Consider the following 20,964-nt stretch of genomic DNA (forward strand, 5'->3'; position numbering starts at 1 on the left):
GTACATACTAATACTGCCCATAATAATTTGCACTAAATTGAGGATCTGTGCAGACTTAAAGACAAACCTGCTGAGAAACAGTTGTAATTATTTTACCATTAACATATGGAGCACCAACCATGCAGAGAGAATGTTTTGCTCTGTATATTCCAAAAATAATCTGCACAACTACTGATTGTAAAGCTCAGTAAACCTCTCATAGAGTAATGCTGCATGTTTGAAACACAGTTATACCACAGTTATACGTATATATTGACAGACTCGCCATATGGTAAAGCAAAGTGCTGGGGACTCATCAACATTCTCAGTGTTGACAAGACAACATTGCATATGATAAATCATTTGGAAGCTGTGGACTAATAACCACTGATGCTGAAGATGGAGGCACAAAAACAGAAGCTCTTCGATCCAAACCTTCAGCCTTCATTCATGGCTGAATGAAGGCTGGACTTTGAAGATATTACTGGCTGCTATTTCCAGCAGCAGTAGCAGCAGGATATTCAGTGCAAGCACAATTATTTCCCAACAAAGCCCCCTTAAGGCGGTTTGAGCCAAAGCAGAGCTCTGACATGGGTTTAGATAGAAGTTAACATTGGTGATGCTGGAATTGTGGTGGCTGATTTTTCAAAATACTGTGAAAAACAGTATTTTGGAGTAATTTAGTTCTAATCTCTCTCTTTATGATTGCCTGACTTTCTCCAGCTGTATGAACTATAGAGTTTGAGGAATATTTCTCTTTTCTCTTTTTAAATATGTTTAAATTTTAAGGAAATGCTCAACCACTCTTCGTTTTAGCTTAGTGTTTTAACTGACTCACATTCAACAAGGGCATTGAAAATACTCAAGCAGTGGAGCAGCTTACAAATCTATCTGTATCCCTTGGCCTGTATTGGGGTATTAGGTGAACTTGCGTAGGCTTTGTTGTAGGTGTTTGAAAAATGTTTGCAATGACTACACAACAATCTGTTGTCAAGTTGAAGGCTGGCTGAGTAGCTGAATAGAAAACATGCACATGTCCCTGAGGTTTCTTTAATGTCTCAATGTGTTTTGATATATTATTGTCATGCTATTGCGAGTGAAAAAAGTAGTCACATAATAAACAGCTTTGAGAAAGCGACTTTTAAATTCTAGTTTCCCAGCTACAAGCCAATCATGAAACCAAAAGTAACTTCAAGTGATATTGCACCGACAAATTCCCTGGAGGCTTGAAAAGTGGCTGTTAAAAGTTGGTAGTTTCCTTTATGATGGAGAATAGTAACCGTAGCCAGTTTGAATTCAAGTTGGTTTACTAATTTTCAGTTGGAATAAAGCTCTCTAACCACTCCTGTATCATAATCCACATCCACGTGCTTAGCATGTTCCAAACGCATATTTTTTTTGACAAAATAGCTGAAATATATGCTGCTGTATGTTTCACACTGCTTTCCTGTGGGAAACTGATATCATCCTCATTTCCAGCACAGCATTTTAAAGCCAAACAAAATGTGCGTAGCCATTTGAGCAATGCATCAGGGTGCACCTGTAAACCATCAGTTGCCATTATTTGATCAAACGCTGAGAATAGTGAGCTCACATGGGGCTGCTCCTGCAACATCTTCCATAGAGGGAAAAGCAAGGTGCTTAAGCGCCTGCCCTGGCAGTTTGGTCTTATGTTGTAGACTGGACTATGGCTCCCTAGTACTGGCTGCTGAGTAAAACACTTTATACTAAAATTTCTGTTCTGTTGCCAGCCATAGTGAACAGAAGTAGCCTCTCAGAGCATCACATTCAATGAAACAAATCTGTTAAATACATATAAGAAAACAGGCTTTAATTGTAATTGCTTATTGCAGCTACTACCTCACTGCCCAATTATTAAAACAGAAGTGCAGGCAGTACATTTTTTGTGATGTCTTCTTTATTATACGGGTTATGTAGAAATTATTTTATTTTCTCATAATTTCCATTGAAATGTCATTAATATTTTATATTAATGTTTGTGCTTTTATAGGAACCAAATCTGGCTCTCGTGACTGCATACTTAAGAATGAAGATCCATCAGAAAAACACTTTATGAAGACGATTTATGAAAATGTACACAGTTCAGTCAAATCTTGCTCCCCACTGCAACAGAACCGTGGTGAAGATGAGCTTCATATCATCAACATCCCAGAGAATGCCAGCATTCGGTAAACCTTGGGATTTACAAGACATAACATCTTATGCATTATTGTGCTATCCTCATGGAAAGAAATTCTCTTTTAATTTTTGATTCTCCATATTGCAGCAATGTATCACTTCGCACGGGCACAAAGATGACCAACATGTTCCTGAGAGGTCCTCAGGGCACCACATGGATCTTCCTCAACCCGCAGTATACAAAGTTTGGTGTAAGCTTACACACACACACAATCCAGTTGTTAAAGCACAGAGAGTTATCATATTTATTGTCCTGCAATAACATGTGAGATTAATAAGAGGATAAAGACTCAACTGTATGTGATTACATTGTTGTAATTAGTGTGATATAGCTCACTTAATAACAAGGCTACAGTAAATGATTTCCAACACAAAATAAGCTTTCCCCTGCCTTTGAAATTCAGCACATTATTGACTGAGTACTTGTACATGACAGTCTGTAAGTCATGACTGATTTATTTCAACTTGTCTGCCTTATCTACAGTCTAACAATGAGATCCTGCTGCCCACCATCCCACATAAAATTCAGCCTGTTTTAACACTGAACAGTGACAGAGCAGAGGATGTGCAAAGGAAGGCTTTAGATCATTTTAAAGCCAGTACTTTCACCAGCTACACTGAAATCAAACCAGAGGGCTCTATGGTTTTACTGGTTTTCGAACAAAAAGAAACCCCTGCAGGTAAGATGATGAAAGGTAAAACAATGTTTTCAACTTTGGGACTTTTTCTACAGAAAGAGTACATGGAGTATTGCATGTATAGCCCACACATAATACAGGTTATGCAATGCTAGCAGTGAGATGGGAAATCATGAGGATAGAGTCTGCTATAACAATAATAGCAAAAGAAATATTGTTTATGGTAATGCCTCATCACCCTTGTCATTATTACCACATTCAAACTATTATTTTGCATGCATAATGCAAAAAAAATACCCTTATGGTGACATTAAACCCTTATGGTTTTTTAAGCTCTCAAAATAAGCCTTAAATTTTTTTGCTATCTCCTAAAAAAGATTTTGTCTTTTCAAGACAGTGATAACATTGATATGTATGGCTAATTTTTTGTTGATCCATTTCTCTCTCAGTTACAGAAACAGTACCAGTTCCAGTCATTTCCATTACAACTAACGCTCCTCATCAGATGCCTCTGTTGATGCAGCTATACGCCTCCCCAGATTACCGCTCTCCCCTGGACCCTAAGACCAAGGTGCAGAGTGACAAGAGAATTTATGCAGAGGTAAGAGCCTGCGCATCCTCTTGTCTGGATCTTATGTTTCCTTACTCAGCTCCTGCTCAGAAATTGCTCAGAATAGATGGTGGATGTTCTTAGAACAGTTAAATGATTTGACTTTTTTGAAAAGCTGTAGCACACATAAATGATGAAACGTGTCAGCTTTTTCCACATATGAGAGGAAGCTGCAAAGGAGAGATTAAGGTTGAAAATTCCAGAAAGTAGCTTTGAGTAGAAAGTTGGCCAATGAATTAGATAAGTTTAATTTACACTATTATCAATGTACTGTGTAACTTCATTCCTTCTGATGTTACCTTTGGGATAATAATGACACAACAGAGACTATGGGCCTCATGCAAGAAGCACTTGTACGAACAGATTTGTTAAAATGCACTGATTTTCTTAAAATGCACATACGAGTAATTTATAAGAACTTTTGTGGCATTCATCAATTTTCTCTTAGGTACAAATGAAATTTATGCGTGGTCCAGACCTGTAGTACGTGGTCAATAGATCATCTCTGCCTTTCTTCACTTGGGAGAAACACTCGTTTGATTTACAATTATACCACAATATAACCACCTTTATACAAACAAAATTTATATTCTGTTTACCATATTTTCATCATCATGGCTGCACATTTATTTAAAAGGTTTTTCAGATTTTATTGGCATATTATGGCACAGCAACTTCTACATTTCAGGAGTTGTTGGAAACTTCTTTCACTCCGACAGCTGCCTCGTGTCTCTCTGCAGGTCTGTCAAGTATCATCTTGTGTTGCAGCTGACAGTGTAACATCACCTGTAGACTATAATAGACTCCTGTAACATCTCTGTGACTGTCACATCCTTTGACTGCCTCCCATCACGGAGCGCTTTGCTTTAGAAAGATGTTTTTTAGCATCTAACTTCATGTCAAAGCATTCCCTCTCTAATTTCTGTCACAGTGCAGAGCTGTTCTGATGACACGTTAGCTGGATTCATATTTCCTAATTGTGTCGGGTCTCCTACTGTCACTCCTAAATTTGTTATGTTTGTATTGTTTTCTGATTTCTGAAAGCAGGACTTGAAGGAAAGACATTTTTGTGAATGAAACTCACCCACAAGTGGAGCAGAATGTGGGGCCTTATATGGCAATTTTAGGGGTGTGGATTATGCTAATGATCACATCTTATGAATGCGCACCTCCCCATAAACAAATGGCATTCATCAGGCTGAAACAAGCGATTTACAACAAGTTCAGGCAGTTACAGTAAGAGAGTTTGTTGAATCCCATGTAGGATTTTCTTATTTTACTCTTATTGCTTTGTGCAAGAACAAATACAAAAGAAAAATAAGAAAACATTCATGCATGAGGCCCATTGTGACTGATTTCTTACAGCAGTAGAAAGACTTATTACATATAGTACATTTAATCTCTATTTTGGTCATTCTGTTCCAAACATTACAAAAATTAATACATTTCTTGCATTTGTTTTTGTCAGTTGCTGGAATCTTTAGCATACACCTTTAGTACCTGGACAGATTGCAGTTCATGAGGATTTACATGCATGTGTCATAAATTCCAAAGAACACAATGTAAAGTTTTGTGGGTCATATGTTGCTTTTTAAAAGTTTGACATTGAGTTTTAATGTAAATATTACTATAAGCATTTCACCACACTGTAATGTTGTGTAGGAGGTTGGAACACAAACACAATAGCCAATGTAAGAGGAGAATACATTATCTGATATCTCTGAAAGGCTTGGATATTGTTTTTTTATGCTCTTTTTGCAGGTGTAATACCTTACTGTGCTCAGCTGATGCCCATTTGACAGATTCTTCTCCAATTTATTTAATGTTTTCTCTGTTTTTATAGATTTCAGGGAACACTTTAGGGGATATTGTTTTGACCATCAAGGTGATCCACTGCTTTTTGCGCTCCAAGGGCTCCTGCCCTGTAGTGAAAGAGCTACCCTTCATTTCAGAGGCCTGCTCCTCGAATTCATGTCCCAACAGCACACGAGTCAGCTTTTCTTTAGATCAGCTCCAAGAGCTGACATCCACCACGTGGGACCTGGAATGTGCTGTCGATGTTTGCTACAGTGAGGTAGGATTTTATTTCAAATGTATTATTTTTATGTACAATTTTTTACAAATATGTCAAGGGAAAAAGTTTTTATTCATAAATACATTTATATATTTAAATTACCAAAGCAATTTAAATGTTTAACAACTCAATGGCTTTGCATTGAAAAATATAACCTGTGTTACAGCTTTCCTTTGGTTGCCTTAAATATACTGCCTGGTGTAATTTGTATAATATTCATGGAGAAAGTAGTGTTAATGTGGATCTATTGCAATGTAAATGTTGGCACAGGATATGGCCTCTCTTTATTTCCAGCACAATCAAAATACTTAAGCTTAAAACATTTTTCTTTGACCTGCTTGCTAGAAATGCGGAGATGGAGGAAGAGTGAAGAGGAATCTGGAGGTTACTCAGCCTTGTCTGCAACCACCAAGTGAGTTCAGTTTAAACTCCAAAATATGGATCAATACATTTTTGAATCGAACACACTGAACACTCTGAAGCAGATTCTACTTAAGCTAGAATTGGGTCAGATTTGTATTCATGTAATCTTAAGCAGCTTTTTCATTTTTTCCATATTCTGCATTTTCCATATTTTTACGGTCCTCTACCTACTGTACTGTTCTCTCGACTCCCCTTTTAAACATATAATTTAAATGCGTTTCTATAAAGCATACAGTTTATAGAATTACTGCACTATCTACATACAAATTCCAATTTGTTGGTAGGCTACCAGGACCCAGCTTATTGTTTTTTCTAGTATTTTGTCATCTCTGTGTCTTTCTTTTTTTAATGATTTAAGTACTAAAACTGTCTTCCCATTAATTAAAAGACACACAGTTAAATGTGAGATTAGTGATTTTGTTGTATAAAGATGCAGTTCAGTAGAGAAATGAATTTCAAAACAGTATTTGCAACACTATGAAATACAGGTGTAAATATTAGTTTTCTTTTTTCTTGATTTTGTGATAAATCACATTTAAAAATAACTTTTATTTCTCTTACATTAATAAAATGTACCAAACACAACAAATGTAGAAAGGTCCTGTCTCAAAAATGATCCACACAAAATTGTAGGAACAGTTGTCCTGATGGTGGTGCTATAGCAATTGCCTGAGTTTATTTTCTTTTATTTTTGTCACAAACCCTTACTATGAAGATGAATGTTTCATATTTAATTCTCATCTAACAGTAAACTCGCTGAACTCTCAGAAGAAATACTAAAACTGTTAAATTACCTTTTTTGCCTTGAGGACTTAATTGCTAGTCTGGATTCTTGGTCAGTGTGTTTGCTGCTTGCTGTTATAATTTTCATTCCTATTGTTGCTTTCTGTGCACAACAAATACTGTGCAGGCGGTTGTCATAGCAGTGAACTCAGGATATGCAGTGAAGGCTGTAAGTGGGTGCGGGGCAGGGCCTCGTCCTTTAGGAAGGTCTGCAGGCTGACCTTGTGGCCACAATCAGAAGTAATGGCCCTCACGGGAGGGGGCTGAAGTCCTTTGTGTTTCCAAGGGGGTCTGACTGTCTTGCTGTCCAAACACATTCACTGGCCCTGGTTCTATTGTCAGACCAACAGTCAACACATTTGAGTCAAACAAGGGAAAGGTGTCTTTTCTTCAAAGAAAGGATAGATGATTAATTTCTAGGAAAATTCAGATTAATCAGTTTCTGAGCCAAACAACACAAGGAAGTAGATGTTGATAAAATGGGGGAAAACCTGGAGTTTGTCATACTTATTTGTAAAACAGATAATGGATTTGTATATTTCTTAAGCTTCCTTTATCCTCTGTTTCTGTCTAGAAGAGAAATATAATGGTTGGTATGTCAGTGTTGCAGCATATGTGGTGGGGAAGCTGACTAAACTATTCATCCATGCTTTCCTGTGTCCTGTTTGTCATCCTCTCCTCTGTTTTGCTTTATCTTACGTAAATGGAAATATTTCTCTGGAGACTAGGACTTACTAAAATACAGGAATGGAACTAGTTGTAAAGGAACATCCTTTTTTGGTAGGTCTGTTTTTGAAGTTCCTTTCATTAGCCAGTGTCAGAGTTACAAGGGTTATATCAGCAGGACTAGCAGACTACATTCTGCTGTGAGCCATCACTGGGCAGCACTGAGTGCACCATTCAGCAATCCTTCCTGTTTGGTAGTTTCCATACAGAGGGCTCCAGGGAGTCACAGCACAGGCCTGCTGTCTGCCTCCTCCTCTCCACCTGCACTGGAGCTTCTGCTTCCTGCTCCTGTTTATTCAGCTTTGCTGTCAAAGCCACACTTATACAAACTAACACGGCAACTGATTACAGAAAAACGTCTCAAGAGAAAGCCTGTAAGAGTGACTGTGATGTTTCTGGCCTATTCAGGGTCAAGGAATGTTCCTTGCTGATTTATCAACAAACTGGGTTGGCTGCCTGCGATGCAGTCAGCCCAAATGCCCACAAGATGTCACTATTTCTGTGCTCTCAGCTGATATTAGGTATTGTTTAATCCAATATCAGTACGATAGTGTTTAAATGAAATTAAACCCTGTGGAGTCACACATACAATATAAGGCTTACAACTCCCATAATGTTCATACAGTTAGGCCATGCATCAAGGCTCACCGCAGAGGCAGGTGCAACACTTCACACACAAAAATAATTGAAATGCACATGATGCACAGACTGGTGGCAAGTTTCCTGTCGTCTGTCCTCCATGTCCTCTCTTTAATGTACAATACTTCAAGAGAGGCAAGCTGTATTGTATTAAGACTAGTGTAGTACATAGCCTAGCACATTCCACCAGGAGGCAGGACGCAGCAGAGGCAGGTGAGAGAAACTCTTGCAAAGGTGATGATAGGTTTCTTCCAAATGTTCAGGATACTTGTGGCATCTCTACAGGTAACAATAGTAAAGATGACGATGAAGGGGAGAGGGAAAAGCATATGTTTTACTGATATGTGGGGACTTTTACAGCTTACTGGCATGTTGTCAGACAAATCTGTATCAAATGTTCAAAATTTAAGTCTGGAAACAGTTTTGCAATTCAGTTCAGCCAGGCTAAATACAGCACATACTGAACCAGTCAAAGTTAAGATGATAATAACCTTCCAAGCTCCCAAACAGCTTTCTATATCAAAATAATTTAAAAAACTGATTTTGGTGGAACATTTTAAAGACATTTTTCAAGCATTTCTGAACATTTTTCATGTTTTTTCAGCAAAGCTTAGGTGTCGGAAGAGTTAAACATGACATTTGAGTGAAGGGTTAAACTGTAAATTATCTATTGTATACCCATCTTTACATCATTCTCAAGGTAATTCATTCATGGCCTTGCCAGACCACAATGAGTGAAGCAAAACTGTGGGGTGGCCTTGTCAGGCTATAAATACGATACTGTAAGTCAGAGGCTTGAGCGCGTCTTAGTGTTTGCCTGTTCTTATACTCTTTCAGAGCTGTTTTGAGGAACAGTGATTTTTTTACTGCTGCTGGCTCACAGTTTTATGTTTTGTATTAAGTTTGTTAGCAGTGAAGCACATTGTGCGGTACAAGCCAACACACAGCCAAAGAACAACACCAGCGCCAGACTTCATTGTAAATCGAAATTTGTATCATTAAATCAGAACAGAGAAAATTATTTACTTTTTTATTTCAGCTATGCAGAGACCTTAACCCCACACTAGTTATGAATTTAATGCATACATTAAATGTATTATTTAGAGTATGTGCTTTGCTTGTATTGTCATGGTAACTAAGAGGGGGGCTGAAAAGCAGTATTAAAGGGCCATACCATATTGTTAGTCACTTTCAAATCTACACTATAAATCTTTAAATCTTTGAGGCAGCTGTTAGTTTTGGCTCAGTTAGAAAATCAACTTAAATATTGGTTGGTAGCTTCCCATTATAGAACATTTTGTTGTCTCTTTTTTTCATAAAAAATAATCAACATTGCATAGTTCTGTATTTGAAAATGGACTATTGTAAAACACATCTTTATTGGTGCATTCATGGAGCCTGAATTTGAGATTCAGCTGCCTAAAAACATTGTATGCACTAGACACACTAGTGCAGCTACTGTTAAGAACTGCAGGAAAATTCAACACTTTGCCTTCATGTCCGCAAGGCTTCTCCAGAGAAAATAGCCAGTGCAATCAGGTTTCTGAAATCCTTGAAATTGAACTGTTATCCAGGTGAAACATATTATATTATATATTTTTGGACATTTGCAATATACTGTATAACCAAACCACTGTTGCATTGAGAACTTACAACTGCATCACCATGCAACAATAACATTGCTTTGACAAAGAAAACCCAACTATTTTAGAATATTCACTGTGATTGACTACTCACTGTTCTGTATGTTCTGCATATCATGAATATACATGAATAACTTGGTTGCTGCTGTAAAATATACCCAGTTGTAATTATTGGGGTAAAACATGCAAAACCACATGTGATGTTGATTAAAGAGGTGTAACTTGTGGTTGTTGTGATTGTTGTTGTTTAACTGAAGCTTGCATACATTGTTTTTTTCATCTGTATGTTTCAGCCCCACCATGCTTTGATTTTGGCCTACCTGGTGTTCTGGGCATCGCATTTGGAGGGTTCCTGATTGGAGTTTTACTTATTGGAGCACTGTGGTTTATCAAAATAAAAACAGGTAAATGTAAGTGTAATGATTTTGTGTTTTTTGGTTGAATATAGATCTGGATTGTCTGGATTTGAAGTGATCTCATTCTGCTTTATTCAGGGTACCCAACTGGACTAGACATGAGCTCAACTGCAGCAAATCTTCCTGGTGAGGAATTTATCTTTTCCTTTGATCAAGTTTCTTTTTTTTCGTCAGGCTCTTACTGGCTTTTCTCTCCTCTCTCCTCAGGATGTCCCTGCTCAGGAGCAAAACGACAACCTGTTTCCACCAACCCTTCCCCCTCTGAGAACAGCAGCGCCAACGCAAGCATTGGAAGCACCCAGAGCACACCGACCAGCAGCATGGCATGAGATTATGGTAATCTCCACCACCAGCAGGGCCACCATCTCCCTTCAAAGTCACCTATACGGGTTTTGTGCTTTTGTATTCTTTAATAATGCTCAAAAGGCATTTTTGCCCTCCTTGCCCCCCTTTAAATTGTCATTAAAAAGCGCAACCCATGTCTTTGACACACAAGCCTGGAATGAATGTGATCTGGGAGTTTGTAATGGTGGATGGGAGGGGGGGGTGACGGGTAACAGAAGTCTAATCAATGGCTTCTGACGCTCACCTCTGCTGCCTCTCTGTAAAGTCAAGCTCCTAGACAGGAAGTTAAAGAGGGCAAGAGAAGAAAAAATTGGCTCCCAGAAACAGGAAAAACAAACCATATCCCCCAAGAGCTAACAGGAAATTCACTGCATTCCTTTCAATGAATTGTGCTTCTGTGATCGCAGTACAATAATAGTTAGACAGGAGACAAACCAGTCAAAAGACTGACTTTGAAAAACAGATGAAAAGCTGTTTTGCATTCACATCCAAGCGACAAAAATATGAAGGGCTTTTGGCTTGGTCAGTCCTAAAAGGTTATCAACAACATCTGTGGGACTGAAAAGCTCAACATGTTAGGATCTCAAACAACTCAATGAAATGCTCGCTCCAAGGATTATTTGTCAAAATTAGTATTCAAGGTCAATGGTTAACAGCTACCTCCTATTATTTAGAAATCTGGGGCTAAGTTTAAACTTAAAACTAGATTTCTCTGGTGAATTGATGTTATTTTCTGCCTTTTTACATTTTTTATTCTGTGTCACTGAAGGTGAAACTTGTAGTTGACCTTCCAGGTTATTTGTAGCTCATGAAGAAAAGGTTTTGGTGCAATTCAGTGCTATCCAGTAGCTATATCAAGGCCTTCATATCAAAAGAGTTTTTTCCCCCCCGTGTTTATTTCAAATTACAGAGAAATATATTTGATTTCCTATTTGCTGTACTCAACAAATCATCGTAAATTGCATTTATGGCCCAAAGGTAGCAATAAATTATGAACCATTAAGAAAAATTACTTTTATTTATGTGAGCTCCGAAATAATCACTTTTATAATGTACAATACCGCATGCAGAGATATATGGCTGTATTCAGAGCTGAGTAATGTCCCCGTAATGAGGAGTTAGCACCAAAACTCAGACCTCAGACTCACATATCGACGTAAGCACCACTCATACAGCTACGCCCACAGGGTGGAGTTTCCCCAAAATAGACTGTCTGGAGGTGGAATCCAGTAATTTTCCTTTGCACAACATCCAGTCTCACCAGAATCTGTAATAAGTCCATCACCACTGCCTGACAGTTTGTTGTAACCACAATTCTTCTTCATAAAATTAATGTGTATGTGGTAACAGACACTGACATACATAAAAAGCCCTTTATGTCCTGTATTATTATTTTTGCTGGTGTATTCATCACCCTATAGACCTAGATGCAGCAGTTTGTGGTGTATTATTCCATCCTACATTAGAAGATCAAGACTCGACATTAAGCAAGTGCAAACTGTCCACCCTACTTCCTCATATTTAATGTCTTTTCATTCAAAATGCAGTCTGCCACTAATGTTCCTCTCTGTCTTGTGATTGAAGATGAGTGTGCAGAAGGGAAAGAATTTTTAGACCTCTAATGGATGTTACGGATCAGCGATGCATTCAGAGATTCCGCTTTGGCAAACAAGCCATCCTTGATCTCTACTACACGCTGAAGAACTGCCACCTCAATATGACCAAACTCCTAGAGCCTTTTTTCCTTACGGCAGGGGGGGAGTACAGGTACTAACAATAGGCTGTAATATTCTATTCTGAATTTCATATTTAATTGGCATTTGTTATGGAGAAGAAAATGAAATATGTGAGATTTCCTTAAAGGCATACACAAATAAAACCTGGCAAACTCAGATTTGTGGACTATATTGGTAAATTTGATAATCTAAATTTAAAAACCTGCAAGCTCCCCTCACTAAATTTTGACACTTTTTCCTTAACTTTTAAACTTTAGCTGCCCATGAAAGTCACCAGCTCTGAATACAGCCGGTGGGACTGCTTAATATAATCAATAGTATCAGTAGTATGAGAGCTACTTATTGCTACAATTCATCAATCAGTTGTACTGTACATGAAGTATATTTTTAAAATTTAAAACTGGTTTTATTTTCAGCTGTCACATGTCAAACATTATGATATGGAAATTAGTGCCTTGTTAAAATGATTAACTTCTACTTTCTACATTTGATAGGCTGCATCAGCCATTGCAGTGCTAATGCTAGACAGAAGCTGCATAGATGCATGTTGGGGGCTTTCATTAGGGCTACAACTGTAGATAGACGGTTGATCCGTGAACCCACTATTTGTTTCAATGTACAAATGTAAATGTATTTGATGTTTTTATTGCTACTCTTTTCACCTCTATAAAAATATTCCCATCTCACGTCAAGTCTTGTGGTATAAGTAAGCAGGCAATGTTTCAAAAAAGAAAAAAACAATTTGTAACCACATAGCTGTGTTAAAAGCACCCAAAATTTGATGTTAAAGGTTTTCTTTATATACATTTGATACACTGATGTACTTTTACTGATGCATATACTGTATATTCACATTCCCAGTAGTTACTCACTTTCTGATTTGGATTGTTAAAATAACTTATTCACCTTCAAAGTTAATCTTAACAAAAAAAAAGATCAGTGTTTTCCAAACCAACACTGCATTTGTAAAATGTTTCCTCATTGTCTGTATTTGAGCTAAGTAGCTTATTCCCTCTCTCTCACTCAGTGGGTGTGTGCATGTACGTTTTCCTGTGCATGTCTGATTTTCTTTGTGTATTTGTGTTGAGACAGAGAACAAAGAGGGCCAGTACAAATTGCCACTTGAGTATTTGTGCAATATGATGAGGTAAACTTGTATGTAATGTCTATATGTAGTTTTTTTTTACTATGTTTTTTTGTAAGTGTTGTATGATATTCTCTTCTTCTACTATTTCCTTAACCTGCTTTGTTCTTTTCTGCATATGAAGAACTGGGACAAACCCTAATCAAGGCACTTATTAAATGCACAAGATTTGTTTTGTATTTGAATAGTTTTTTTCCCAACATTTTTTAAAAATTCAGTTCATTCGGTTTGTTGGTTTTACCCCTGTTTGACTTATCCCCTACTGATTCCCCTACTGTCCAAAAACATGGCATAACTTTGCTGATACTGACATCCTGACATTGTATTATGTTCATTGTACTATCTTCTGTGGGTGTGATGGGGAAGTACATTCTCAAACAGAGTAGCATCCCAGTTAAATATGCAACACTCATGTGCAGTTTGCAGGAAACATTCAAACTTAGAATGTGGCAGGTCGTTCGTTGGCGCTACTTTTCTTTTAATTTTAGAAAATGATTGCAATATCAGACAAAGTCTTTCCTCCCCCCTCAAATGTCACGTATTCTGTACCTGTGTTAAACTAGGCTCGGTGAATGCCAAGTTCTGTCTGAGCACTGACAGTAAAATCGGACAGGCTGTCAGTTAATTCACTTGTTAAGCCTGCAGATCCCTTCGTTACCTCTGACAACAGCTTCCTCCTCCTCAGACACTCTGCACAGTTAAATGAAAATATGTGTGCTCTGGGTGTGCATATACTACAGTCTATGTACTGTATGTGTATGTGTGTGTATATGTGTGTGTGTGTGCGTGTGTGCGTTTGTGTGTATCTGTGTAGGTGTACAATAGAAACTATGTCTACATTTATGTGAGCGAATTCTTCCTCCAGATTCTTAGCCTTGTCCAAATTCAGAATTCTTACCAAACAATCTGAAGTCTTAACTACACGTCAGAATGTGTGCTTTGGTTTTATAGAATATAAAATGCAATGTTATTTTTGTGCTAGAGTGGGCAGCCATTAACCCTTTAAAATGGGTCCATTGGTTGAGACAGTACTCAACTGATGTTGTGTATTTCTATGTTGTCTCTGAAGAAATATATGTTTTGTCTGAAATTATCTTAATAAAGTGAATATGACAAATGTTCTATGTGTTTTTTAGTGTGTGTTTTACAGCCTTGTTGTATTGAAGTGAGTAAGCCAAGTGGTGGTGTTGGAAAAAACAAACTCCCAGGATACCTGGAATCTCTCAGGATATCAGATAGCAATATCAGAGTTATAACACAGCACACTTGGCAAAGCACTGACACAGAATAAAGAGACAGAAACACTACACACTCTACTCAAAAACATATTAATAAGAGCATGTTAAAAACTTATCAAGGACTCCAAAATTATGATTAAATTTGTGTGTGCTTAAACATAGAAAGGAGTCATTACCATCCCTAAATCACAAATCAGATTGCACCATTTTTCACACAGGCTGTTAAATTGTATAAGCTTCTGCTTGTAGTCAGGTTTCATCAGTGCCGGGAAAAAACAAAAAAACAACCAAAAACAATTGAAATACTTTACTCACATAAAAGTAGAAATACCATAATGTAAAAATACTCAATTACCCCAAATAAAGTAGCCATAAAAAGCCATAGTAAACAGCCATAGGAAACATATCAAATGTAAAACTACTACAGATAAATGCCCCCTCTCAATGTTATATTATCACTGATCTGTCTATGTTCAAATCACTAATGAAAACTCACCCTTTCAGAACTGCTTTTAATATGTGATGAATGTTGTGTGTTAGCTTGTGCTTTAGTGTGCTGTTTTTATGATGCTTTTAGCTTATGTAAAGTGTCTTTGAGTACCCTGAAAAGCACTCTATAAATAAAATGTATTATTATCTACATATTATGCTATTGGATTATTGTTAGAGAAAGACAACCACTCACACTCACATATACATACTGGGTAGATTAACCTATGCATTGTATTTTATAAGTTAAATAAATGTAATGGAGCAAAAAGCACAATATTTACCTCTAAAATGTAGTGGTGTAGAATTATTAAGTTGCATAAAAGAAAAAAGAAAATAGTCAATTACAGAACAAGTAAAATTGTCCCTTTTCTCACAGATCATTTTAAAATTAAATATGTGAAATTATTTGTTTGTTCAAATCATAATTATGTTGAAAAATATGTTTTTGTCTTTGATTTGATTCAAGGCAGCTTGACTCATAACTGACCTAAAAAACAATGAGCTGAAAGAATTTAAAACATTATTCTATAATGATGTTTTGTGTCATATATACCCTTTATTGTTGGGCAAAAGGATGAAAATAAAACTGGGGATTTTTTCTGTCTGTGGCTCTTCCTGAACTTTCAAGTGTTCCCTTTTATAAACAAATTTGTTCATGTTTTCAGGACTGGAGCCAAGGCATACAATATATGTTTATGGACAACCGTCATCTCCTGATATGACCATGGAACCATTCGGCCTTGCACAGGACACATTGTGTGATGTGTGTGTCTCTGTTTGTGCTTGTATGTGTGTGTGTGTGTGTGTGTGTGTGTGTGTGTGTGTGTGTGTGTGTGTGTGTTTGCTTGCTTGCCTATTCAGGTTGTTTATGTCTCAGAACAAATTTTTCGGCAAAATTGGGCCTGCTGAAATGTTTTTGTTATCTGTGCCCAAAGCATGCAACAATGATTTCAAGGCAAAACCAGTCTCCACAGATCTCTTCTATAAAAACTTGTGAGTAGGTAAGAGGAAAACAATTTTACTTTGCTCTTTACAGTGTCATGCGGTCTGTGTGTTTATACGTATGTGAATAAAGAAACAGATGTCAGTATTGTATGGAGCTGTGATCTCTAAAGGCACTTCTTATAAAACCCCTTTTTTCCCCCTTTTCTGTCTTTGCAAACTGAATGTAAAAAAAATATAATATTGTTGCCAAGGAGTTGCTTCCCAACCATATACATCATACTGTGTTGCTAGGCTCCCAAGGGCAGCAGAGTCAGTATCACATTAGTATTTAGCAATAGAGCATTAGAAATCCAACTGCTTGTTCAAGCAACTGAAGATGAGTTTAATAATTCAGCCTGACAGCAATACACAGGTAATATATAGAAGATGCAGATCAGATAATAAGACTCAACTTGCTACAAGCTTACATTGTGTTTGCATAACATTAGCAATAATGTTGATTGAGATCACTTGACAAGTTGGAATTATAGAAAAGCAAAACATTTGTCCAAAGACTTAATGCCTCATTTTTTCTGTTTTCTGAAATGTCCCTCTTTCTCATCATCCTCCTCATTTTTCTTCCAGCTGTGAGTAGCTTTTAAATTTCCCATGTGCATTGCATTGTGGGGCAACAGCACACTCAAAAATCTTGCAAATGTATTATGCAAACTGACATCTCTTAATTTAGCCTCACTGTGTCTATGTGAGCACATTACATTTTAGAATTATTACGTTGTTTGAAATTAGGACACAGTCATAGTGTTCATATGCCTTGTGCTGGGTAATACAGTATATTCTACACATAGAATAGTAATATAACTTTTGCAAGTGAGTCGTGATTTCATCACTAACACACTGAAATAGCATGTTTTCTAATCAGTAGCCAACGAGATACCACTTCTGGATGTTCTGACAACTTTTTTGTAGTACTAACATCATTTGATGCTCCTCTTGACACTGCACAGGGTGAGAGCATACATAGATCTACTTAACTAACCACACTGCAACATATAATATGGCCAAGATGGAAAAGCACAGAGAGAGATGAGCTGAGCTGGTGGAAATCAGATGAGTGAAAGCCAAAGGTGTAGTCTTGTCCCTTAGCCCCTATTAAAATGAACCTCATATGTAGAGGAAATAAAATATGTTTGATGTCTCTTTGGACAAGTTTAAAGGCACTGTGAGGAGCAGTTAATTAACATGACAAACAAATTAGAAAAAGAATTCATTAATCAACTATTCTAAATTTCCTTTGTTAGGATTTATATTGATTTGGGGCTTCTTTCCAACTTAACATCTTAAGAAATATTCTAAAGAAACAGGCCTTAACAAAAGAAATGAGATGTTATTAATTAAGCAAATTTCACTATTAATCAGTGAAATCTCTATCTTTCAACCTGCTGTGAAATGGGAGCCATAGGCGTCTTAACATTTCCTGAGTTTAACAACGACCCTAATATTGTTACACAAAGGTCATGTTTTTAATTGCATGTCCCTGAGCACTGCATAAGTGCTCAACAAACTGTCAATTGCGAAGAGTTGACCGGTGACAATGATGAAATTAAAAAGACAAACTATCCTCGTATAGCTTTCATTATAGTGTTAGATTTGCTGGAAACACTACATAATGAGTTGGCTGCAGGGAAACGTCCCATTACATTTAATTACTCTGATAAATGGATTTATGCCGGCCACCACTAGATGGTGCTATATTTTTATATTTTCTTTGAATGCACAGATGGTATTGCTTATGAGCAGAAGAAGACAAAGAGCCTCATTGTCAAGCAAAGCACCAAACAAATTTGCTGAGGAATACTTGAATAATTAAACTGTGCAGGGTAGAAGAAATTAAAGATTGCACTGTGACATCATGCTGCTGCCTTTATTAAAAAAAAAAAGTGAGCCAACACATTCAAACAGTGCGACTGATCTGGTCTGCAGTGAACTGCACAATTATATTTTTATAAACAGCTTGAATTTTACATTATCATGTATCTATATTTTAATACCTACTCTAAGAATCAGGTGACTGATCCTGACATGAAGCCCATAAAGCCTGAGGGCATGTTGAATTCAGGAAGCTAAACGTGAGCATAACTGAAGTTTCTTGAAGTAAGCCGCCTCTTGCTCAAACTTTCACACCCTGAGGCACTGTGTGACACACAAGGTTGTTTACGCACTTCGAGACTGTGTACAAGGCTCAACCTCTCTCCCCATCACTCACCCACACTCCGACTTTCACTCTCTCACAAAAGCACCCATGCACACACCTCACTGAGTATCCACAGCCTGGACTGGGGTAATCCTCTAACGTATAGGCAGTGTTGTGTGCTCGAAGCAAATCTCATTCCTTCAAAATGCAGACACCTCTGGAGCTGACATGCGGTCCAAACACCTTCGAGGTGATAGAACATAGCTTTGTTCATGCTCAATTTATGTTTGCTCCTCTCTTGCTCCTCTACATACAAATAACTATTGGACATGTGCAATTTAAAAACAGGCCCTGGCTACAATTTCTAAAATAATTGCTTGTGTTATTATAAAATGCCACGCATTTTACAGGCTACTAATTGGGGTAAACATAAGTCGATTAGTCAGTTTTCTAAATTGTCATGAAAGTAACAATTTAGTGTGTTACAGTTTTTACGAAATAAAAAAAAAAAAAACATAATTACAGATCTCTTCTTTCTTGCCTTTTTCCTTTTTGTGATTTTGAATCAACATGACATCAAAATTAACAGGGTGAACACTGGAGGGGAACACGGAGGCAAACCAACTAGGCCGTACATTTTTGGTATTTTTGGAAAAATACATTTCCACTTCCGCTTCCATTGTATTTGGTGAAAGGAGTATGTGTATGTGTTTTAATCTTACTTTTATCCCTACCAGAAGCTTGAACAGGATGGGAGAGACAACAGGTCCCCCTCTTGTAGCAGTTATACAGGACCTCCACATATCCTTTTTCATCTCCTCATAAAAAATTGCCAAGTTGTCAGTGGTGCACCAACTGTATGTTTCACATCCTTCTTTCAAATGGGACACCTGAATGTAGTGTCTGAAGCAGTGCATTAATAACTGCTATGCTATATAGAACTAGATCTATGGCTCTGACAAACATCTTAATGTAATAGAGTAAAAGCATGATTGACTCAATATAGTGGTGGAACAGGAAATATATGTATATGTACTGTATGTACATCATATATATGCACAAGGTTCCGACATGTAACCACATGTCAGTCACAATCATGTAAACAGCAAACAACATTTTCTTACTACTCCAATAATGTCAAAAGTGAATTATCATTAATGTTAGCATCAACTACCCAGTCCCTATTCAAGCTCAACACTGACTATAACAAGCTCTGTTGCTAATTACCCAGGGTACAACTTGTGAGACTGAGATTTATTTTTCCCCAGAGAGGAAAAGAAGGTATCATTGTGCCTATTCACCTACAACTAACCAAGTCACCTAAACTGTCTTTAACTTTCATGGAAACCAAGTTTACACAAAACCATTCATTTTACATTTACCTTAATGCATTGGGGCAGGGCTTTGTAGCTTGCTAACAGCCTGCTTAGCTTTGGATTAGCACTTTTTGTGGCAAATTCTACCCTGTGGGATAAGTAAGGTAATCACTGCTGTCCCACAACCCCACCCCACCTTTGTTTTCAATATGTTACCAATATTGAAAAACAAATTATATTTTACCTTTAAAAAAATGACTGTTTGAGTAGCACAGAGGTCCTTGAGCTTCTTACCTGGTGAGCCAGCTGATGTGTAGTGTGACCACCGCTAAATGCTTTGCAGGTATTGGATTCTATTACTCTTCTGGGTTGGCTCTCTGCTTACTGCCACTACAGATTATGGTTTTCTCATCCTACTGCTCTCTCCTTTAACCGCTAATGCTGTTTCTCTCTGAGAGCACTTTTCGTGTTTACCACCTTTACTGAGACTAGGCTGAGCAAAGGAGGCTACCAGACCTAAAGTGCTCAATTGATGCGGTGTGTAACTTGACGTAACTAATCTCAGCCAGACACCCCTGAAACTGGCTAGTTAAGCAACCCCTTAACTCTGTGTTGTGTTGTGTTTGGTGAGGAATGATGGAGGGCAAAGTTACACAGCCAAAATGATATAACAAATACAGTAACATGAAAATATGTATATCTGGATAGGAATATGATGTACTGGTCAGTCATACAGTTAGCTCACACCCAACACAACACCTAGCTAGCTTGTCTGCACTGTTTCACATTATATTACCCATTTAGCATTTAAAAGTGCACTATATCCACTTGATACACTTTTCAATAGCATTTCAAGTTACAACACTAGCATGTTCACACAGAAGATTTATTGATATGTATTTGCTACATTTGTGCAGAGTGTTGAGCTAACCTACCTCAGCCATATTTCTCATTAACTTACACAGGTATAAGCAGCAGGGATAGTGCCAGTGAGCCAACAAACCTACAGTTCTATCTATTGCAAGTGAAATCACAAACTACAGACTCAGTTATTGAAGTATACACTAGTGCGACAAACAAAAGGTTTATGCCTCTCTCAAACTAGAGAAACATCATGGTGAGTTGAGAAACTATCTGTCAAGAGTGGGCTACTAAATTGTAAGTAGCCACAAGTACAACACATCAGAAAACATTGTCCACAACCAGAAATATACAAGTAGAAAAAGATGAACACATACTGATGAAGGAACACAAGACTAAAAGACATAAATCCCAGCTGTACACAGTCAGTATCATCTTGTGAGCTGCGACTGTCATTTTAAGCTAGCAAAATTTAAAAATAGCAAAGATGAGAAGCTGTTTCTTTTTATAGCCTGTGAACGAGTCTTCTACAATAGAAAAATATAAACACACATTTAACTGAGCTT

At 37.4% G+C, this 20,964-nt stretch overlaps 1 protein-coding gene across 3 annotated transcripts in view; it reads left to right on the forward strand.

The window, feature by feature from the left end:
* Window positions 1-14,476, forward strand: part of eng (endoglin) — a 44,027-nt gene extending 29,551 nt beyond the window's left edge. For 2 of the 3 annotated variants that reach the window (XM_044333558.1, XM_044333556.1), the window contains exons 6-14: window positions 1,991-2,168; window positions 2,267-2,369; window positions 2,663-2,858; window positions 3,266-3,417; window positions 5,270-5,500; window positions 5,846-5,912; window positions 10,008-10,124; window positions 10,209-10,256; window positions 10,338-14,476. In XM_044333558.1, the coding sequence (XP_044189493.1) occupies window positions 1,991-2,168; window positions 2,267-2,369; window positions 2,663-2,858; window positions 3,266-3,417; window positions 5,270-5,500; window positions 5,846-5,912; window positions 10,008-10,124; window positions 10,209-10,256; window positions 10,338-10,459 (1,214 nt within the window). In that variant the 3' untranslated portion in view covers window positions 10,460-14,476. The remainder of the gene's footprint in view (window positions 1-1,990; window positions 2,169-2,266; window positions 2,370-2,662; window positions 2,859-3,265; window positions 3,418-5,269; window positions 5,501-5,845; window positions 5,913-10,007; window positions 10,125-10,208; window positions 10,257-10,337) is intronic. The other variant, XM_044333559.1, reaches the window with a different exon arrangement.
* Window positions 14,477-20,964: the final 6,488 nt, after the last annotated feature.

The sequence above is a fragment of the Thunnus albacares genome, chromosome 18 (genome assembly GCF_914725855.1).
Source record: "Thunnus albacares chromosome 18, fThuAlb1.1, whole genome shotgun sequence".
Classification (NCBI taxonomy): Eukaryota; Metazoa; Chordata; class Actinopteri; order Scombriformes; family Scombridae; genus Thunnus; species Thunnus albacares.